General features: G+C 55.2%; 1 protein-coding gene across 1 annotated transcript in view; it reads right to left on the bottom strand.

Moving 5' to 3' along the window:
- PSD2 (pleckstrin and Sec7 domain containing 2) overlaps window positions 1–22,869 on the bottom strand; it is a 57,632-nt gene extending 34,763 nt beyond the window's left edge. The window contains exons 1-3 of the mRNA XM_061151456.1: window positions 22,762–22,869; window positions 16,064–16,202; window positions 1,961–2,384 (exon numbers count right to left, since the gene is read on the bottom strand). Of these exons, the coding sequence (XP_061007439.1) occupies window positions 1,961–2,334 (374 nt within the window). The 5' untranslated portion in view covers window positions 2,335–2,384; window positions 16,064–16,202; window positions 22,762–22,869. The remainder of the gene's footprint in view (window positions 1–1,960; window positions 2,385–16,063; window positions 16,203–22,761) is intronic.
- Window positions 22,870–23,240: the final 371 nt, after the last annotated feature.

Here is a 23,240-nt window from a genome sequence, read left to right as displayed (position 1 = left end):
CTCACAGAGACTGAGTCATATTTGGAGGATGAAGAAGAGGTCCAGCCCCTCAAGGCACTTCTTGGACATGCCCCCCCCAACCACCACGCCTGAGAATTGATTCCTGCATGCTTCCTGGAGAAATACTGACCTGAGAGTGAAAAGCTGAGACCACAGCCATCACCCACTCCAGTCCCACGGGAGTTGAGAGGGTGGCCTCATTTAGAAAAGGAAGTAGGGGAAAGTGTCACACTGGGTCACAAGTAGGCTGCCCAGCAGGGGGCTGGGGTGGAAGCTGCCTCTACTGACCTCTGGGAAGATGGGAGGGAAGAGAAGGGCCAATGCCCTGGCCGCCAGAGCAGACACCCCAAATCTGCCCAGCAGCTCTCTCTGCCAGGCCCGTACGGGGTCCTAGAACAATAAGACAGAGTCCTGCGCTTGGGGGCTCATCCCATGTCAGAACCATGAATGGTTCCCCCACATACCCCACCCTCTCATGCACATAAGCACACTTGTGGGCAGTTTTGATAGTGGCTTGAAGACCATTAGGCCAGTCTCCAGACTCCCATCTGCCCCACCTTCAGCCAGCCTCCAAAACTATACCACCTAAACACAAGCAGCAGCTCCAAGCCCCAGCCCCCTGCCTGTACCTCACGAGGCCCCACACAACACTAGGCCCTGCCCAGGTGGAAAGCCTCATACAGCACACGCAGTACATGCAGGCATCTGACCCTGTCTTGGAGACCTAGACACACTCCAGCTCCATGCATCCACGTGCACACCCAAATGTGCCCCTAATGCACATGCCAGGCACACCAACAGGTTCACACACTGTCATGCATGCATCAGTACACAGGCCAGGCATACACATGCATGTCCCCCACATGCATGCTCACACACCTCCTACACACTTCCTGCCCCGAGCAGGGCCTACAGCAGTGTGTGCATTATAAGTCCCTTCAATCATGTCCGACTCTTTGCAACCCTAAAGACCATAACCCGCCAGGCTCCTCTGTCAATGGAATTCTCAAAGCAAGAATAATGGAGTGGGTTGCCATCCTCTACTCGAAGGGATCTTCCCCACCCAGGGATGGATCAAACCTGTCTCTCTTATGTCTCCTGCATTGGCAGGCTGGTTCTTTACCACTAGTGCCATCAGGGAAGCCCCTACAGCGGGGCACACTAAACCTTCTATATGCTTTCTTTTCTCAGCTCACCCTGGGGGCTTCTAGACATTCCCCTGAACCATCCCTACCCTCCTTGTCCAACTGGCACCTCTAAGATGCCAAGCCTCTCCACCTGCAGCTGGAGATAATAGAAATGGAGCTTAACTTAGGAAGTAGGACTTACTCCGATAAGTAGGAGTTCCTCATCGAACTCCCAGATGGCACTCAGGGAGGAGGAGCTGACAGAGATTAATCTACAAAGCCTACTCTCTTTAGGTCAGTTGTGGAATTGGGAGATTCTCATCTCCAGGAAGCAGAGGGATGGGCCGGATGACCTCCCACATCGAGGCATTTTGGAACTCTGATGCCCAGCCTGGGATGGAGGGAGTGTGGCCCTCCAGCTCTACATAGAAAGAGCCCATGGTGGAAGGCGGGGTGAGGAAGGGATGGGCTGGGAGTTTGGGATGACAGATGTAAATCATTATATATAGAATGGACAAACAACAACATCCTATTGTATAGCACAGAGAGCTATAGTCAATATCTGTAATAAGCAATAATGGAAAAGAAAAAGAAAAGAAAAAAGTTTTTAAAAAAAGAAACAGCCCCTGGTGATTAGGGGCACTGAGAGTGGGGACACAACAGGCATATTGGCTTTTGAAATATCTCTTATAGCTCTATCCTCCCAAAAGAGGGACATCAAATTCCTACTTCATGTATGAGGAAAAGAAGAACCAGAAAGGCTAAGTGGCAAGGCCCAGGCCATGCAGCACTGGAGCAAATGTGGTGACCCCCATTCTGAGACTCCCACTTACCCCAGTGGAGGATCCTCAGCGTCTGGACAGAGGCTCCTGGAGGCATTGTCCCCCTCGGCCAGCCCACCAGCCCTCCAGGGCCTGGGCTCTGTAGAGTCTTCCAGAATGTTTGAGTCTGGCCCCAGGGCTAGGCCATTGGTGAGGGAGAGGCCAAGGCTGAGGCCATGGAGGGCCATCTCCAGGCCTTTTGTATGCCCCTCGGTGCCTGCCAGGGTGCCCCTCATTGCATGCCCTGGGCTGGTGTGGCTACTGTTCAGGTCCTCACTGGACGCCATTCCATTCCGGACCCCAGGTTCCTCCTCAGGTTCCAGGCTGGGGTCCCAGGTGGCACCATCTTCCCCAGGCAGTGCAGACAGAAGCATATCCTCATCCATGGCAGCCACTGTTTCTCCCCCTGCTGGCTGCTCAAGGGACTCCTTTAGACCTGGCAGCAGATGGAGAGAGAAGGGGGTGGATCAGAAAGAACAGGTGCTGGGCGTTCAATGCCCAGTAGAACCAGCACCAGGCAGCCTGCCTGAGGACAAAGAGGTGGGCCCAGATGATCTTTCCAGGACCTCTCAGCTAGAGTCTTGGAGGAGTCTGAGTCTCACTGCCTTGCTCAGGCCAGCCCCACTCACCTCTCCCCTGACCCCCAGCCACCACTGTGCTCCAGTCCTACCTTCCCTGTTACTTCTTATGTATCTCTGCTGTGTCCTTCAGAATTCACCACAACCTCTAAGGAAAATCTGGGCTGGGCGGGACTAGGGAAAGGTCCAAGACTCCCCCAAGACCACTTCATTTTCTGCTGGTGAGTGAGGGAACAAAACCCCAGGTCGACAGCAGGCAGCCACTTTGCCTCTTTCCATGTTCCCTCACCCTGGCTCCAAGAGCCAGAGAAGTGGTGCATGGAGAGCTCTGGATTAGGGTCTGCCTTTACAGGGAGAGTTAAGAAAGGAGGCAAGGACGTCAATCAGAACAGAGGCCACCCCAGAGAAACCAAAGTGAGGCACGGAGGAGGCTATCCCGAGGCGCAGAACGAGGTGCTGTCCAGGGTGCTGAGCGGGGGCGGCGCCACCGGGGAGTCTCAACGGAGAGCCGGGCTTCCTCCACCCCGCAGCGCCCAACGCTCTGGCTGTGTGAGAGGGAAGTGGCGCGGGGACTGAGGCAGCTGGGGTTCCCTTCGACACCTGGCCCCCAGAGCTCACCCAGCCTTAAAGAGGGACTCGTGAGGAGGCTGCCATGGGGCCCTCCAGGGGAGCCCAACTCACTGTGTGACCTCGTGAGGGTCCAGGTTGGGACTCCTCACTGCTCCCCCCAGGCCAACACCCCCTTCCCTCTGCCTGCTCCGGGTCTATTTCTCCTCTGTAAAACGAGGAGACCCAGTTTACCTGCCACCTCCACCCCATCCCTTTGTAAACACATCAGAACCAGCTCAGTTTCCCAGAGGCTTCCTGCCCAATCTCAGGTGGGAGGGTGGAGTGATGGGCTGTGTGCCTCAGCCCTCTCTGTCTGTGGCCATTTCTGCCCCACCCCACCCCCAGTGACCTCTGCCAGGAAGGACACAGACCAGGCCCTCCCAAGAACTCCCTTCCTCCTCTCTCCGGGCCTCAGCTTCCCCCAGCACCCCCACTCTCCTCTGGAGAAGAGGTGCTTGGGGTTCAGGAAAGGCTGGAGGAGGAGAGTGACTGGTCGGCCTTCTGAGCTGCAGCAGAACAAGCTGTGGGTACAGCGACGGGGATTTAAGGAAGGCCCACACTTCCTACATTCACCTGGTCGTAAGTGTCACCTGGAGGAACTTGTTAAATACAGGCCCTCCCCCAGGCCTCCTGAATCAGAGTCTCCGGAGAATGCGTATAGTGACCTGTTACTCTTATCATACGGCAAATTTGGGAAACACTGTTTTAGACTCCAGGAGAAACTTCCTGCATAGAGATGAGCCTGGAGAGGAAGGTGAGTCTACTCTGGGGGCTCCTGAGCAATTGGAGGGAGGTTTGTCACCACAGGACCACTTAAGGTTCACGTGCTCCTTGGTTTTCAAACATGGAGTAGAAGAGAGCAGGGCTGATGCGGGATCTGGGGCCTCAGCCCACCTACCCCTGAGTGTCACCTCCTAGAGTTTTGAAGATTGTATGAGCAAAAAGATTTTCACTCTAAAAAAAGAAAACTTCCACAGACTTAAAAAAAAAAAATGTGACAAGCCAGGCTCCAGACTATCTGGGCCCTGATCCTAGGACGCTGGAGACCCCAAGGGGCTTGGCACTGAGTGAGGGATTCTTTCTGGTCTGCCCTAAATCCCTTGCTGCAGTTGCTATTTCAATCCATTCCCTCAGGTTGTGTGCTGAGGAGGGAGAACAGGAGGTCATCTCCTCAGCTGAGACTCCTTGCAGGGAGGAAAGCATTTAGAAAGGAAAGAGGAGGGACGGAGAGGTCTATGGGCCTGATGCCTGAGTTCTGGTCCTCTGGTCTGCTTTCTAGCCCACAGGCATGGGTGAGCACTGGATCTGGGGCACAGAGCATCAGCCTAATTCCACCAGGATTCCTCAGGCTCCCATAGCCACACAGGGAGGCTGAGCCCGGCAGGGTGCAGTGCCTCCCCTTTGGCCAGGGCTCTGCCTGAGCTCCCAGTGAAGCCTGACATTTGAGAGCATAAGTGGCTTCCCCTGGTGCTCAGTCTACACCAGCCCCAAAGCCAGGGTTGTGGACAAATCAAGGACCTCTTGGGAGGCCCCAACGTCACCCCCGACTCCCAGCAGCTGCCTCAGGCTGGCTCTAGCCCTACCTGCCCTGCCATGTCCTCCTGCAGCTGACAGCGTGATGGAGGTTCTGCCAACACTGGGCATGGGGCCGTGTCCTCAGCTTCTGGGGTGGACAGACAAGGGGCACATTGAGCTCCACTTTGGGCAGGGGCCCAGAGTCCCTGCCTGGGCTAAAGGCCAACTGAGCCCAGAAAGAGCTGAGCCAGGACCCCCCCCCCTTGCTGGACCCAAGGAGAGGTGCATACATGGGGGTCTTCCAAGCAGAATGTGAAACGATGCCCCAAATCCTTGCTCTGAATCACCATGTGCCCTGGGACTCATCACTGTCCCGTCTGACCTTTATGACCTTTATGAACCCATCTGCAGAAGGGGGACATCACCTCCACTCTCCTTCCCCAGGGCTGGTGGGAGAACTTAAGGTCATGAGTGCTAAGAGGGCTGAGATCCAAGGAAGAACAAACACACTACAGAGGTCAGGGAGAAAGGCAGCTACAGCCTACTCTCTCTACTGCCGCATTTGACATATGGGAAGACTGAGGCATGGAACCAGGAAAGCCTTTGCCTGAGGTCACAGGTTGAGTAGCTGCCTCGAGCCTCAAGAGCAGCCTCTCTCTGCACCTGGATGGGCTGGGAGTACAGGATGAGCCCCCATTTCTCAGACCCTCCATTAGACCCTCCCACAAGATCATGGGCTCAAATCCTCCACCAGAAGCGTCTACCCAAAGCAGTGCCCCTGCCCACTTCCAGCCCTGCCAGCAAGAGCAGGGAATGGGGGGACAGCTGGGCCACAGGGCACCCATGCCAAGGAGATGCCTGCAAATGACAGGCTGGCAGTGGCTACATCCCCTGCCTCCTCCCTCAGCCAGAACCAGGCCCCACTCCAGGCGGTGGCTCTGTGGACTGCCCTTGGGATAACCTTGGGCTGAGCAGCCTCTTTTTCAGCACCAACCAAGATGGGACCCAGGATGGTAATGGAACTCTGGTTGGGCCAGGTCTCAGGTGTTCCTATGACAACCCTAGCCCCCTCCCCACTCCCCCCATGGCAGCTGGAGTGAGTTGTGAAAACACAAATTACATCACACCCCCTCCCTCATTGGTAACCCCATCAGCTCCCAACGCCAATCTGGCCGCCTCAGCATGGCCTAAAAAGGCTCTGCCTGAGCTGGTTCACGGCCCTCGGCCCATCCCCCACCCCAGCAGCCACACTGGCCTTCTTTCTGCTCCCTGAGCTCATTCCCACCTCAGGGCCTTTGCACCAGCTGTACCCTTGGCCTAGAATGCTCCTTCCCTAGATCTTTAAATGACTGCCTCTTCTGTCACTCAGGGCTTAACTCCAATGCTGTCTCTTCAGAGAGGTCCTCCCTGAGTACCTAGCACTCTTTCACATTTCTTCACAGAGCACTGTGTCTGCTAAGCACCACTTAGCAGACCTGAAACTCCATTTTCCATTTGTTTCCTTATTTTCTGCGCATCTCCCTCACTAGCTGGTGAGTTCAGTGAGGGTGGGGACTAGGTCACGTTCACTGCTGTCTCCCCCAGAGCCTAGAACAGGGCCTGGGAAACAGTGGTCACTTTTTAAATATTTGGCAAATGAAAACCTACAGACTACCATCATCCCCACTGTACGCAGAGACTGAGAGAGGTTGAGGACCATGCTCAGGGTCACAAAGGTGGAAAGTGACAAGGCTGGTGTCTGCTTAGAATAATGACACGGGACTGTCAAAGGGATAACTTCATAAAGTGCCTTCCAGGCTGGGACCCAAGCCAGGGAGTGTGGAAAGCTCAAGAAAAGAGCTGGAGGGCCCAACATGTTCTGTAAGACAGAGGGCAGATGCAAAGGTGCAGACGCCTGTGCACATGTCTGTGAGCAAGCACACGGTACAGCATCTGTGGGCACAAACACACACGCACACACACTGAGACACAAAAACACACGGAGGGAGGCAGCAGCCACTCAGAAGGTGGCCCCCCAGTGGGATGTGCAGTGGGATGAGGAGTCCACGGGCCTGTGGCAAGGTCTAGGGAAGTCAGACCTGCATCATTGGGCAGCTGGTGTTGAAACCATTCTGCTCTAGGAGAAGCCAGGGCAGGGAAGGGACGACCCAGTGCTTCAGGATAGAGCAGGGGGTGGGGAAGACAGGCACCCACAGTGACCACAGCCACACCTGTGGCATCAGGCAGCTGAGTGGATTTGGGAGGAGACTGGGGAGTACAGGCCCTCTTACGAGAAATGGAAGAACATGAGGCAGAGCTAGGATAGGGGACCGGTGATGTGAGTACTACCCAGGACAAGCCAAATCTAAGAGTGGGTGGGATGTCCAAGGCAGGGTATATGTGGGGACTGGGAGCACAGAAAATCATCCTGGAATGTCAGTGTAGAGGCAACAGTGAGATCACAGCGTCCCAGAGAGCAGGGCTGGGAGCCAGGCACTCAGGTGTTGCCCTTCAGGGTCTAGGGGAGCTTGGGCAAAGGAAACCCTTTTCTGGCCTCATTTCCCTCTGTGCATCAGAGATTCCCAACCATTTCTAAGCCTGAGACCTCCTTGAGCCTCTGATGGAGCTCTGGATCTTGCTCCAGACAGACTCACAGGGTGCACAACATTTGTGTGTGTGTTGAGAGTCTCATGGACCCCTACAGCCCATCCACAGAAACCGGGCATGAACTCCAGCCTGGACCATCCCCAAGGGCCTTCCACCTCTGACACCATCCACTCAGAGTTTCATGAAGCCTACTTGCAAGAAAAGAAAAAAAAGCTGGAAAACTTTCATTCTCAGCTTTGTTCTCTGCCTCCTGGGAACCCAAGCTGAACACCCCCGGTGGCTCACTGCCCTTCCCCCAAATTTGTGTGACAGTAACTGACTCCCCAGCTCACCCAGATTTCAGCACATAAGCTGGAATCGTCACACACACGTGAACACACCAGGACTGTTAAATAAGGTAATCAGTGAAAAGGGCAGGCATGCTTTAAGTGCTCAGAACAGACCTTGGCCAGCTGCACCCCGTACCACTCACGGGGCCTGGGCCAGCCCAGCCCTGTGCACTCCAGGCCTCCAAAAGAACCTGCTGAGCTGCTGATAGCACAGGCACCAGGGAGGTGGGGCCCCTGGATCACACAGCTCACTGTGCTTCCCCATAACTTCTGCCAGCCGAGGAGTCTGGAGGCCTGGACCTTGCTGTCACCCCAAAGCTATGAGCACACTCCTAGGCATAGGTCAGCTGGGTGTGTGCTTCCTCCATGATCTACCTGCCCAGGGCAGGATAGGTGTCCAGGATAGGCACGTCTAGCCAGGAGCCTTGAGAACTGCCCTGCCTCCATTCCCCAAAGTGACCCTAACCCCTCTACTTACCTGGTCTTCTCAGCTTGGACCACCTTGTGCAGCAACAAGTGCCTCAGATGGGGCAGTCCAGCGGGGTGGGTCAGCGCCCTAACCCTGCAGTCAGACAGACCTAGCTTCAAATCCCACAAGCTGTGTGACCTCGGGACAGGTGCCCACCTCTCCGAGCCTCAGAACGCTCCTCAGCAACATGGGGGGTGGGGTGCTAACAGCATCCGCCTCTCAAGGTTGCAGTGAAGACAGAGGAGATGCTGTGGGTATGAGGCTCAGCTCAGAGTCGGGCACAAGTGCTCAGGGAGGGGCAGCAGCTACTGCTCTTCCAGAACCATCTCTTAGGTCTGCAGGGAAGCAAGCTGGCTGCCCATGCTGGGGGCGGAATGCACAGGAGAGCGGTCCAGGACACCCAAGGGTCCCAGCAGACATTTGCCCTGGGCAGCCTGTCAGAGCAGGTTCTGAGGCAGTGGCATCAGAGACTCAGCCTGAGGGTGAAAGCAGGGGAATGGCTCCTGTGGGGACCAGGAGGGTGGGACAGAGAGGGTGCCCCTCCCTCTCCTGAGGCAGATGAGGACCCTCCAGTCCTGGCCCCAGGCCAGGCTCCCTCCAACCTTTCCAGCTCAAGGCACAAAAGCCACATCAGGTGCAGGGCAAGGGCCAGAGGCCTGGACCTTCCTTAAAAGGCACCCATCCCCTACGGGTGATGTCAATCTTGGATTAACCAGGAGCCCAGCACCACCCAGCTTTCCTCCTCTCAGCCTGGCCCCTGGGGAACCAGCTTTGCCTTGGGTCGTGGGGGTCTAAAAGGCCTCCTTTCCCATGGTCAGCAAGCAGAGGTTCCTAGGGCTAGTGTACATTTGCATCTTATTTGCATGTGCCCCACAGCTTGCTGGGACTTTAGGAGCCCCTGGGCCCAGCTCTGCAAAGGTCATTCCTTGACATCCCCCAGTTTACTTCACTCTGCACCCTCCAGCCACTTGGCACCTCCATTTGCTTAGCATTTGCATACATCTGCATGCTGGTTGGAGAGCCCTCAACACTGATGAACTTCACAGCACCTGCTGTCAAACCCCAAATCATGTTTATAGGTGGTGACTTCGCCCTCAGCCAACTTGCCCTGCAGGGCAAGCCCTCAGTTATGAGGCGCAACAGAGGACAAGGCTGCTCTGGTTAAGTTGGCTGCTGCCTGTCTTCCTGGAACTTCAGTTGGCACCTGGGACTCACTCTGCTTCTTGAGCCACATTTGAGCCATGAGTCTGCAGACTGAGAGTTGAACCCCAAAAACTACAGTGAACTGACCAAGTCCTCCCAACAAGTCCTGTCTTGGCTAAAAAGCCTGGGTCGGGGTAGACTCCAGGGGCTCAAACTCTGAGCAGCTTCCAGTCAGTCTGATTCAGCCAGAAGAGATAACCAAGAAAGGTCATACTCCCTTCTCCCTGCCCAATTTTCACTTACCCCACACCCTCCTGAGCCTCGTGTTGTTCTCTATCTACCCTGCCTCTTCTCTGCCTTCTGCCCTGAGACCTTCCTCCTCACCCTCTCCCAACCTCCTGATTATGTCACGCTACTTAACCCCTCCCTTGCCAAGTCCCCTCTTCCCCTCCTTCCCTCCTCTTCCCCTGTCCTCTCCTGTCTCTGTTTCAGGCTTCACACAGGGTCTGACAAAGGTTGTGGTCTCCTTGGGCCCAATTGAGGGCAAGCAGCATGTGGTACAAAGCAAGCAAGTGTGAAAGGGTCTGTGCTGGGCCATTGCACGATCGCCTCTCTGTCCCCACCTCTGAAACTGACCCTCCTATTCAGCCATAGCCCACTGATGGGAGACCTGGGGACTGGTAAAAGCCTCACCGCTTGATGGACAGTCCACAAGGTAGGAGAGAAAAAGAGGAGTCAGGAATGACACCAGTGTTTGGAGACTGAGCACCTGGAAGGATGGAGGCATCATTCCTGAGATGGAGAAGACTGGATGGAGCAAGTTTAGAAAGGAAGATCAGGAAGAAAGGAGCTCAGTTTTGGACAAGTTGAGTTTGAGGTGTCCAGCAGACATGGCGGCCAAGATGCTGAGTGAACTATTGGAGCTCAGGAGAGAAGTCAAGATTTGGGATACAAATTTGGGAGCTGAGAGCACGTAGGCAGTGTGTAAAGCCACAGGACTGGATGATGTCAGCTCAAGAGTGAATGCAAATGAGGAAGAGCAGCCACTCAAGAGCAGGCACTCCAATGTTATAATGTGGGAGTGAGAGACAAGGAGACAGGAGGAGCAGCCATGAGGTCAGAGGAGAATAGGACAATGGATGTCCTGGAGGTCAAGGAATGCATTTCAGGGAAGAGGGAGAGATTGAAGGTGTCAGATGCGATAGATGAGGACTGAGGCCATTGCATGTAGCAACACGGAGGTCACTGGTGACTTTGAGAAGAGCAGTCAGTGGACAACCTTTCTGGGCCGTTTTGCTGTAAAGGGGAGCACAGAGATGCAGGGATAGCTGGCTGAAGAAAACGAGAGTCATCTTTTAAGACAGGAGAAACAATAACAAGATATCTGCTGACGGAATGATCCAGTCGAGGGGGAACCTATAAAGCAGGAGGGGGCATTTGCTGGAGCAGTGTGGGCCCCCCACATTATAGGTCCCCCTCTACTCCACAAGGAGACAGGATCTCTTGCACAATAGAGGGTGTCCTAAACCAGGAGCAGGGACCCTTCACCCACAGGGATGAGGAAAGGCAGACCCATGGGTGCAGAGGCCCATGGAAGGATGAATACAGCACTGGCAGTCCGAAGACTGCTTCTACTTTCTCAAAGAAGTAGGAGGCAATGTCCTCTGCTTTGAGGGTGGACTGCAGGAGAGAGGCTAGGGCTGAAGACAGAACAGAAAGAGTGAACTAGCCACCAGGTATGGAGTGTGGGGATGGGCCTGGACCCATGTGGGACTGCGCGGCAGTGCTAAGGACCCACTTGAAGTTCATGGATTTGAACTAAAAGTGAGACCAGTCGGGCAGTGGATTTTCTTAGCCCCGTTCAGCAGCACAGAGGATGGAGGGCAGACCAGGCATTGGATTTAACCAGGGTGGGGGCTCTGCCAAGCAAGTAGGAAGAGGCAAAATGAAGTAAGGGACTTGAGGGGCCTGCAAGGCAGTGTTCATCCTGACTTTCATAGTGGCAGCTGCCTCTCAGCCAGCCCTGTCCCCCCTCAAAGGCCCACCCCTGCTGGTGCCTGAGAGCCCCACTATCTGCCCCCTGCTGCGTGCTGTGTGTGGCCTTCCCTCCACCCTCTCCCAAACAAGCTCCTAAGAGGGCGGTCACAGGTGGCCACCAAGACCTGGGGAGCTCTCCACATGCTGTTCCTTTGACCTGGAAAATACCCCAAACCTCATACACTGAAAACAGCATTCTCCACAGCCTCCCCAAGCCATCCTGTGACCGCTCCCCCACTAGACACCAGTCTCATCGCTCTGCCTCTTAATCTCTCCTTACTCCATCCCTTCTCCACCCCCCTATCCCAGCAGGGCCACCACACGAATCCCTACCCCACCCCCCCCACCCCCCCATGCACTGCATGCTGCAGCCTCGGATGAGCGCACCAGCATCTTGTGTTGGACCACGTCAGGACCTCCTGCCGTCTTTATCACCATGCCGGCCCTGCCATCCACGCCACCCACTGCAGAGCGCCTCTCCAAGCACTCACATCCGCCTCCTCACTCCACTCTTTAAAACCCTTCAGTAGCTCGTGGTGCCCTGGGGAAAGGGCCAGCTGTCAGCCCACATTCTAGGCCAGCGGTAGTCCAGGCCCCATCCCCTTTCTTCCTGTCATGTCCCCCAGGCTCTCTGCTGTCCCCCTAGCCTGTGCCTCTCGCTGCTTTCTCGGGGCTTCTTCCCCACTCTGACAGCACCCGCCCTGAGTTGCAGCTCATCCCATCTACACCTCTGAGGCTGTGAACTCCTTGAAGGCCCTGTCAGTATCTGCCTAAGCACCCTTCTCCAGAGTGTGGTCTGAATGCAGACAACCAGGTGGATGAAGCTTCTGGAGGTAGGGAAGAGGGAGGAACAGGACTGAAACAAAGGGATTCCTTAGCCAAGTGACCTAACTTAGCACCACTATTATAGCGCAGCTAATGACAAGTGCCTCCTGATGGGAGGCAACAAGAAGAACACGACATCACCTATGGGATATTCTTACCCCAAAACGCTTAACCTGAATCTACTCATGAGGAAGCAGTAAGACAGATCCAGAATGTGGGGCATTCTACATGAACACTGACCAGGGCTCTTTAAAACTGACAATGTCATAAGAGACTTAAAAAAAAAAAGACAATTGTTCTAGGTTAAAAGAGACTAAAGAGACATAACTAAATGCAAGCCATTCTTTATCAAAAAAAATTTTTTAACCTATAAAGGACATTACAGGGACAACTAGAGAGATTTGAATATGGAATTATATGAGATTAGATTGCATCATTAAAATTTCTTGGATATGATTCACAGTAGAGTCATTACATATTGGGCTTCCCTGGTAGCTCAGCAGTAAAGAATCCGCCTGCCAATGCAGGAGACACAGCTTCAGTCTCTGGGTCGGGAAGATCCCCTGGAGAAGAAAATGGCAACCCACTCCAGTATTCTTGCCTGGGAAATCCCATGGACAGAGGATCCTGGGGGCTACAGTCAATGGGGCTGCACAAGAGTTGGACAAAACTTAGCAACTAAACAACAACATTATGTACTGTAGAAAAATGTCCTCATTTTAGGAAATTTATACTGAGTACTTCAAGCTGAAGTGCTATGATGTCTGCAACTTACTTTCAGAAGTTTTAGAGAAAGAGAAACAAATGTGGGCAAAATGTCAATAACTGACAAATGGAGGTCTCTAGGCAAAGGGTATGTATATATGGGTGTACATATATATATTCATACAGCGAGTGCCCACTGTATGATTAGGTATGACAAGACAAAAAGTTACGGGGGAGGAAGGGAGTGGAGAGGGACACTCTAAAGAGGGAAGCTTGAGGCTGGCTGTGGAAGCACAGGGGTCACAGGAAAGGGCAGTTCTCATGCAGTAGCCCGCACACTGGGCGCGGGCCCGGCCTGGATGCTAGAGTCACCCGGGGCCAAGCAGACACAGTCCTGGAGCGACTCACCCCCTAAACAGGGTCAAACTAACATATGGACACACCAGTTTAGGAGGACAGGTCCTGTGGGAAACAACCAGGGCCCAGGAAGACCAGCAGGGCAGCCCTCAGCTGGGGCGAGGCTATCCGGAGCAGGGGCCCTAACCCACCTCTGCCTGAGCCATAGCAAGCAGCTGGGTCTGGCCCAGGCCCACCCCCTAAAAAAACCCCCCAAGGGGCAACAGCCTGAGTGTATCCTCCCATGTGAGGAGCCAGGCTAAATATGGAGCCCAGACATAAGATGCTGCTCAAAACAGATTTTCCCGGAAAAGACCATCTGGCACAGAATGTCTACACCATCGTCTGTCGCGAGAGGCAGTGTCGTTCTCCTGCAAGCCAGCGTCGTCCAGGAAGGGAATGCCTCGATCCTGGCTCTCTAGAAGACCCCAGCTGAGCACCTCAGTTTTCTCCAAATTCACCTCCTCGCTCCTGAAGAGGTGTTCAGTCCCACCACCCTCCTAACTTGCATCTCCAAGGAAGAAGAGGAAGACTGGGGACAGAAGTCCCAGCTTCAAACAGTTCTCTGTGCCTGTGCTCAGCCATTTTTGACTCTTTGCAACCCCATGGACTGTAACCTGCCAGGCTACTCTGTCCATGGGATTTTCCAGGTAAGAATACTGGAATAGGGTACCACTTCCCCATCCAGGGATCGAACCCGTGTCTTGTGTGTCGCCTGCCTTGCAGGCGGAATCCCTACCCACTGAGCCATCAGTTCCACCCAAGTGCAAATCCTGATTCTGTCACTTACTAACTAGGTGACTTACAAGCAACTTTTCCCGAGCTGACTCTTCGCAACCCCATGGACTATAGCTCACCAGATGACTAAAGCTCATCAGGCTCTTCTGTCCATGGAATTCTCTAGGCAAGAATACTGGAGTGGGTAGCTTTTCCCTTCTCCAGGAGATCTTCCCAACCCAGGGATCAACCCAGGTCTCCTGAACTGCAGGCAGATTTTTTACCATCTGAGCCACCTGGGAAGCCCTCCTGAGCCTAAGTATCCACTAAACAGAAACAATGGGTGTACCTCCCTATATACAAGAGTATTGAGCACCGTGGCCATGCACAAGTATCGAAGCTGGGTGACATCATGTCCTCCCACCCCTCTCTCAGTCCCCTCTGCTCAGTCAAGAGCAGCAAGTCCTTCTTTCCAGGTAACTGCTCCACCCCCCACTTCAGGAAACACTCAGGGTCAGATCAGCTGGGGAGCACACACCCGTAGCTGTCAGACCAGGATGAATAGCAAGGAGGGAAGCCCCTCAGGCTGCTATAGCGCACTCCTGGGACTACAAGTTGCAAGCCACCCAAGCACTGCGGCTTCAGTCCCTCCCTGCAAAGGCACCAGCAAGGGAGGCCTTCCAAGGGCTTTCCAGTCAACCTCCTCTCTTGAACTGGGCCACCACCCACCCACTCATCCCACTGTGTGGAACCCTCTGGTGCAGCCATGACCTGGGGACTTGCCCTGTTTCCACCAGGACCAAACTCTGCAGTGGCCCCATTCAAAAGGCATTGTCTCTCACCATAGGCTGGGGAAAGGGGGCTCTTGAGAGGGAAAGTGGGTGTGACGTGAGAGATGTGAGGTAAATAAAGAGGGCAGCTGGCCCATTTTGCTGATTCAGAGATCACAGGTAAGAGAATTTGCAGTGTTGTTGGGAGGCGGTATTTCTAACCTCTCAAGGAAGAGGTGGAAAATGACTATATCTGCCCAGGGCAACAGATTAGGCTTGGAGGTAATCCCAATGCCCCTTCCCCACTCTCCTTTGAGCTGTCTGAGTATCCTCCATTAAGCAGCTCTTGTTTCCAAGGTCTGAAAGAAGGAGCTGGAGAACCCAGGAAAGTCCAAATGCCTCTCCCCAAGCCCAGGCTGCCCATTGACCCTGACCAAGCCCTGAGCCCGCTCCTTGCGCCTCATTCACCCACTCGAGTTCAGCCTGGTTTATCCTGAGCTTGCCAGGAATTCTCAGACCCACTTCCATTGTGGCTGATGCCCCCAGTTCTCTCCCAGGGTCCCCCACGATGGCCCTAAGATGAAGGGATGGGCTGAGGCAGCAGCTCCCGGACCAGTGCAGAGACAATGCCCCCAGTTCTGAGTCAGGGAGCCCCCAGGTCCTCCAGGGACAGCAAGAGTTAGAATACGTCCTTCGGGGGGGGGGGGGGGGGGGGGCGGGGGCGTCGGGCAGAGGATCCTCACATCTGGACTCCCTGCCCCACCCGCAACTCCGAGGACCCCTCCTTCCCTGCAGCTGCCATAGCCATTATGTGCCTCCTGGCTTTGCCCGCTGCTGCCTGCCACGCCCCCATACAAGCCTCTCTCCAGCGGCAGAGCTGGGAGCCGCTGAGGCCTGGCCGCCAAGCCAGGCTGTCAAAGTTGGGAAACTGGAAACAGAAATAAATCCTCAAAGCTGCTCCGTGGTAAAGGTAGCTGCCAGCAGGCCTGGCACCGAACACCCCAGGTCCCTGGCCACCAAGCTCCCACTGGCACCCCATCAAGGTACACATATACACTCGGATTAGACAAATGGGGAGGGGGCATCAGGGGACAATTGGGCTGCCCGTCCTATTCCTCCCTGCAGGCTGGCCTGGGGCTCTCTTGCGGTGCCCTCTCTTCCTGGCCCAGACTCTGCCATCCCGGGCTTCCTCTTTCGGCCCCATCTCCATGACAACCGTATCCTTCGGATGCTCCAGCCGCCACGGAATTGATCTCGAAATGTAGCTTTGTTAGCAGACCCAGGCGGGCACGGAGGGCGGAGGGCGGCGCCACCACCCAGCATGCAGCCCCCCAACCCCAGCAGCCCCTCCCGGCCCCCAGCCCGGCTTCGGGAGGGGCGGGGTCCAGGAACACGCCGGCCCTGGGGACAAGGTGGCCCCGTGCGGCCCCACTCACCGCTCCTGCTCCCGGTCGCTGGGTCCAGCCTCTCACGGCGGGGCCATGAGGAGGCCGCCGTGGACCGGCCGTCCCGCTCCGCCACCGCCTGTCGGGGCTCCCGCGCTCACTGCTATCCCTTCAGGTGTCGGAGCCGCGGCTGTGGAGAAGCAGAGCAGAGATGGGGGGGGACGGACGGCAGGAGGGAGGGAAGGAAGGAGAGAAGGAGGGAGGGAGGAGCGGGAAGGGCGGGGAAGGGCGGGGGGACTGCGGGCGGGGGGCGGGAGGAACGGATCCGCGAGGCAACAGCGGCCACCCAGGCCGCCCGCCCGCCTGCCCGGTTCTCTGCACTGAGGGCCGGATCGCGCACCCCGACCCGCCGCTGAGAAGAGGCGGCCAGACCCGTCCCGCACCAGCCCGCGCCGGCCCTTTAAGAAAGTGGGGGAGGGGAGCGCTGCGAGGTTCCGCCCCCCCCCCCGCCCCCCCCCCCCCCCCCCCCCGAGCCCAGGCAGCTCCGGCGGTCCTCTAACCCCCGGCCAGGCGGCCAGACCCAACCGGCCCGCTCAGCCGGACCTAGGGCCCCAGACCCTGAGCCCTCGGGATCCACCCTCCTCGAGGTGAAGGAGGGAGCGGGTCCTTGCCCTCCGCCGGGTCTGTGGTCTGACTCCTTGCCCTCCACACCCCCCAACACACACACACACCACACACACACACACACAGAGATGCCCGGGGAGACCCAAAGGACAGACAGGAAGCAGGAGTGCAGGAACCACGGTGGACGATCCCAGAGAGAGGGAGGCTGAGCCCTTCCTACCTACCTCCAGACCCACTGGGACAGACAGAGGGAGGAGAGACCTGGGGTATGGGGGTAAGAAGGGGGCTCCAGACAGAGCTGGAAGGAATGCAGTGAGGAGGGGTGCAGGAGAGAAGGACAAAGGGGAGAGATCGGGGTGGGGGGAAGCGAGGAGTGCAGAGTCCCAGTGCCAATCAGGAGCCCAGTGCTGCCCCACAGACGCTGCGAGTCACCACCGGGGAGCCCTCCCCCAGCCCAGGACCCTAGCTCTGAGGAGGTGGTTGACAGAATTGTGCTTGGGCTACACACTAAAAAGAACATGCTGGCTGTGAGCCTCCTACAGAGCAAGATTCCACCTCTCAGAGGGGTGATAAAGGGCCCCCCCCCCCCCACAGGCATCTGGGGAGACCCGGAGCTGTGAGGAGGCAGGGAGGGTAAGCAGACCCCGTACCACGGAGAAGGGAGATCAGATTAGAGTCCAGTCCTACCACAGGAAGCCACTCTCCACCTCTCTCCTTCCACTCCAGCCCCCAAGGACTGTTCATTACACCCACCTCCTTCCCACCTCCACATCTTTGCAAGTATTCCACCTTCTGCTCCATCAAGCCTTGGTCCCCCTGAGCTCAACAAACTCCTACCCAGTGCTCAAATCCCTGCTTCCAGCAACTGGAGGCTCAGGGTCTGAGCTGCGATCAGTCTCCTCCTGCTTCATCTGGGCCACAGCCAGAGCTGAGGTTTCATCCATCCTGGTGACACTTCTGCTATTAACTGTGCATCTCTATTAAATGTGCATCACACATTTAGTGTGCCAGAGTCCACACTAAATGCTTTCTATGTGTTAGAGTTCACCCTCAAAACAGTCCTACAACCTATTTTACAGATGAGAAAACTAAGATTCCAAAAGCAAAAGCCAGGAGGTCTGCTCCTATAGACACAGCTGAGCAATTTAGAGGGAAGCCTGGCATGCTGCAGTTCATGGAGTCACAAAGCGTCAGACTTGACTTCGCGGCTAAACAACAGCAGCACGTTTATAGCGTCATTGGCCACTGTCTGGAGCACTGCACTGTGACGCTAGGTGCTTCCTCTGTGACTCCCCATCTAACCCTCCCAGTGGTTTTGCAGTGTAGATATCACTACCTCTATTTCTCATGCAAAGAAACAGATGTTAAAAGAAAGTGAGAAACTTTCAGGAGAGAGTGAAGCACAGGGAAGCCCGGCATGCTACAGTCCATGGGGTCACAAAGAGTCAGACACAACTGAGTGACTGAACAACTCACGGAATGGATTATTTCATCTCTGTCTACCTAGACAGACTCTGAGCCCCTTGAAGACAGGTCTGCCTTCTTCACAGTGTACCCTCAGCACCTCATACATGGTGTGGCTTATTAACTACATGTGAAAAGAGACAACAGAAGAAGGGTCCTGCTGTCTCTGCACTTGATCTGGGCCAGATTGGTACTAGAACCTAGTCCCTGGGCAGGATCTGCTCCCCAACCTTCCAAACTCTGGGTGCCTGCTGCAGGGGTGCATGAGCTGGCCAGACAGGAAACCCAGGTTCTGGTCTGGCCAAGGCTGCTTCTTGGCTGCATGGCCACGGGCAGCTGTTATCCCCTCCCTGAGCCTCATTTTCCCATGTCCGGTGGGACTAGCTCAAAGGGTTCAAGGGACAGTCACAAGGCCCCAGGTAGGCTCTGAGTAAGAGAGCGCTTTGGGTGCCATGTGCATGGAGAAAGGGTTACTGTTATTATTCCTTGTAGCCACTTTTACCTTGAAAGAGAACAAGGTCAACGTCCCCCCAACCAGCAGCCAAAATGCTCTGTATTCCCTGACATCCCTCTAGGAAGGAAGAATCAGCAACTTCTCTCTCTCCTCCTGAGGGAGAGTCTCAGGAAGGCAGCTCCTAAAGGCTAGACGAGGCAGGAGACACAGTTCCCAGCCCACCCAGCCCACCACAGCCTCTGCCACTGCAAGGCCTCTACCTGACCTCCAGCCTCAGGGCCTCCTGCTCTTCCTCAGCCTGGACAAGGTGTGGCATCCAGGGAGAAGAAGAGGCCAGGACCTGAGACCTGCCAACTGTGGGGGAGGCATTCGGGTCTAGCCCTGGTTCAGAGAACACTTGAAACATCCAGTTCTCCCATCTGCCAGCTGGGAGACTGAGGCCTGGAGGAGAGGCTGGAAAGGAATTCCCCAAGCAATCCCAAGGGCACTCAGTGAGCACCTACTGTATGCCCAGCTGTGCTCCAATCCCACCCCCAAGACAGAGACTTCAGCCCACCAGTCAGCATCCTCTCCTTTTACCTCCCACCTCAAATGTGACATTATAGGACCCTGCTACATCCCAACCACTCCTAATGACCTCACTTTGTATATGTGGGTCCCCTGGCTTGGATGTCTTCCCCTTCACCCACTCTCACTTCGTGGAGTCCGCTCATCCCTGCAGCCCCTTCCAGTCACTGTCCCCTTTTCTGCAGCCCACTACAGCAAAGCTCCTTTAAAAGCTGTGCATGCTCTCCAATTCCTCTACCATTCCCTCATGAGCACACTCCAAGGCAACTCTCATCCTCTCATCCACACTCACTCCACTGACACCACTCATCAAGGTCACCAGCACAGCTGCTGGGGACAGATGTCCAGGTTGGGCACTGCACAAGGCCCCCGCCATGCAGAGGGGTGAACAGAGAGCTGAAATCCAGCCTGCTGTCCTCTCACCACGCTGGGTGCCTGCTACAAAGTTACATGTGGCCGAGAGACGCACATTTTCCTTTCCACTGAGGGGTCTCCCTTTTGCATACCTGCATAGCCAGGTCTCCCTGGAGGGGCCACCTTCTTCCCAGTATTTGTTCAAAGGGACTCAATAGTGGTCCTACGTGACCAGTACAATGCAAATCCAGAAGTCAATTCTCAAACCTTGTCTTAGGTTATTGGCCGCATTTGACATAGTTGATCACCCCTTCTCCCAGAAATATGTTCTCCTCTTGTCTTTGAGGACCCACACTGCCTGGGTTCCCCTCCTCCTTCCTGGCTGTGCCTTCTTCTTTTCCTTGGGTGATTCCTTCTCCCCCACCACCTCCAAATGCCAATGTGCCCCAGGGCTCAGGCCCCTGTCTTTTCCCCCTTGCACTACCATGCTGAGCCCACCTTGGCTTCAAGGCCCATCTAAACCTTGATGATTCTCACTGCATGATTCTCAAGCTCCAAACTTTTCCCCCTGAAGTCAGACCCACACACCCAACTGCTGGTCTGAAGGGTCCACTCGGATGTCCAAAGAGCAGCTCCAACTTATCCTAACCAAACCTTCCTCATTGCAGCCCATGTCACCACCATCCCTCCCTCAGCTCAGGCAGAAGACCTGGGAGTTATCTTTGCCTCTCCTTCTCTCAGCCCCCACATCCAATCCCTCAACAAATCCCATGGGATTTATTTTCAAAGCAGCCACTTGTTATCAGCTCTAATGCCACTGCCTGGCTCCATCCTCTCTCACCAGGATTATTACTATAACCTCCTACCTGGTCCCTTCCTTCTTCCACACAGCCCCACTATCAACATTCCCAACACTGCAGCTGAAGGGATCCTGTTCAGTGTAAGCTCACGTTATTCCTCTGCTCAAAATCCTCAGATGGCTCCCTTATCACTAAGACTCAAGCCAAGTCTTGCTGCAAGGTCCTACTACAATCTGCCCCCAGTCACCTCTCTAATCTCATACCTGTCCAGCCACACTGGCCTCCTGACTATTCCTCTAACATACCAGGCACTCTCTTACCTCAGGGCCTTTGCATGTGCTATTCCTGGTGCCTGAGACATCCTCCCCCAGGTAGCATGACTCACCCCTGACCCCCTTCAGCTCTCTGCTCAAATGTCACCTTCTCCAGTCATCCTATCTAAAATCCTACTCCCTCCCTTACCCACATTTCCCCTTTACCTGCTTCCCTTTCCTCCATAACACACATTTGTATACTACATGTCTCCTTGCTTATTCTGCTTACTGTCTGTCTCCCTCCCACCACTACCATCACTGGACCATAAGCTCCAGGAGGGCAGGAACTTTGTTCTGTCACTTCTGTAACAGTGCCATCCTCATTCCTCATCATGGCACATGCTACACCATGCCATTACTGTCTGGACTGGATGGTCCAAGAGGGCATGGACCCTTCTCCCACCTCTTTGAGTTCCCAGCTCCTCCTGAGCCCAGGGCCAGAACGTGATAGCCACAGAAAAGGTGATAAAGCCCAAGAATGGATTCATGAGAGGTGATGGACAAACACACACGTGGTCCATGGGACTCTCACAAGGCCCAAGGTAGGAAAGCTGTGCAGTGAGGAGCAGGCAAGGAGTCAGAATGGCCAGAGGTGGAATCCTGGGAGCCCCAGGTTCTTGTCTGTAGACCCCCAACATTACCTGTGATTCCTGGGTTAACTGGGAGGAAGTGGAATGTGAAAAGACCATCTCTCATTGGCAGCTCCCCCCCCCACTATGAAGCTAATGATTCATCCATTCATTCAACAAACATTTACTGGGCACCTACTGTGTGCCTGTATGCCAGGCCCTGGGAGGGTGAGGTACAGGGCCTAAATGAAGTTCTTCCCTCCACAGTTCACAGCCTAGCAGATGATTTCCCAGGGGAAATGTCTCTGTAGGTGGAGCTTCCTGGGGAAGGCAGCTTATCTGCTTCTCTCCATTTATCACAAGATGAAAACAAATTTTAGGTATGGATGTTACTAATCTCTTGCCTTCAATCTCACCCAGACTGTGAACTCCACAAAGGGCAGGAACTGTGTATCTTGTTATTACTGGATCCCCAGCATCTAGTAGGGGCCTGGAGTGTAGCCGGAGCTCAATAAGTATTGAATGATGGGGACAAATGAATGAATAAATGAGTAGAATGAATAAATAAGCAGTAGAATAGGAGCAGGCCGCTGAAGAAGGGGAGGCTTGCAGCCAAGAGGAGAAGGCAGGGTGAGCAAGGTGAGGTGGAGAGAAGTTCCCCTGGAAGACAGCAGGGCCACGTGCAGGAGGGGAGGGAGACTGCTCAGGCTCTGAGAGCTGCCTGCACCCCCCCACCACCACCCCCAGCACACGTGGTCCTGCCGGCGCTGGCCCCGGCCGGTGGACAAAGCCCCACAAGGAGTGCCAGGGACTCTCAGCGCCTAGAGACGGCCGGCCCAGGCCCCAGGCACAAGCAAAGCCCGGCCCAGAACTTTGTCTGAGGGCCTTTGTGGGCCTCTGGGAGCCAGTCCAAGGAGAATGCCGGGAACTGGCCAGGGTGGGATGGGGTGCACCCCCTGCTTCCGGAGGTCCAGCTGGCCATCCAGGCCTGGATTAATGGGGGGTTGGGAAAATAATCTCCTGCTCCCCAAATCCTTACCCTCTGGGGAGCTCACAACACCCCATTTCAGGAAGTGGGGGCTGCCAGGATGGAATGGCCAGTAGATCCCATCCAAGTCACTGAGGTCCAGGGGATGGGGCTCAGATGGGGCTCAGAGAGTTAGGGTTGAATCTGACCCTTCCCCTCACCCCACACGTTGCCCCAGGAAGGCAAGCCAGAAAGAAGAGGAAAAGGCTTTCCAAAGGGACATGTCAACTCCTGCCCAGGGAGGCACGGCTAACCGTGATGGTCCAAGGAGGGCGAGCTGCGGGCTAGAACGGGAGCAGAGCTGAGTCCACGAGGGGTCTCGGTCTCCCTCTGCTGGCCCGACTCAGAATTACCAGAGCGTCTCGCGTCATAGGGCCACGCACCGTTCTCGGTCCTCCGCGCCGGACAGCCTGGTTCCCTCTCTCTCTCACTCATCCAGAAAGGAAGCGAATAGAGGTCATATGGGTCATCCCTCTGCCTCGGCACCAGGCTCAGCCGCGCCCCCAAGGTCCAGTCTCAGGACCTCTGTAACCAGCCTCAGTCCTGGGATGCTTGCTCATTCTGAAAGTCCTTTACCTGCACCAACCTAAGTATTTCCTTAACTTGGTTCAGGTTGTCTCCGAAATCCATGCTCTTGCACAGTACAGATGGAAAACTGAGGCTCTACTGATTATCCTATGGTGATCCAGGCCCCTCTTTCTTGGAACTGAGCGGCTTGCTAGGCACTTCTCCCCAGCGCACTAGGGAAGGCAGGAATCTTACTGGTTGAGAAACGAGAGGCCGCCCCGCCCATCCCCTCTCGCAGCCCTTCCGACAACAGTTCAGGAATGGGTTCTTTTGAGGTCGGGGCGCCATCTGCTGGTGCTTAGGAGAATTGCGCCTGCACCACCATGCAGAACCACGGGCTGAGACCTCCAGTAACAATTACAGCAGATGACTTTTATTAAGACTGTTATGTGAGCCAGGTTCATGCTAAGTTCCTCGCATTATCTCATTTCACACATTATCTCATTTCACCCACACAGAAACCCTATGAGGTGGACATGATTCAGCCC

Source organism: Dama dama, chromosome 9 (assembly GCF_033118175.1).
Source record: "Dama dama isolate Ldn47 chromosome 9, ASM3311817v1, whole genome shotgun sequence".
In the NCBI taxonomy this organism is placed as follows: Eukaryota; Metazoa; Chordata; class Mammalia; order Artiodactyla; family Cervidae; genus Dama; species Dama dama.
This window is presented reverse-complemented; position numbering and strand designations above follow the sequence as displayed.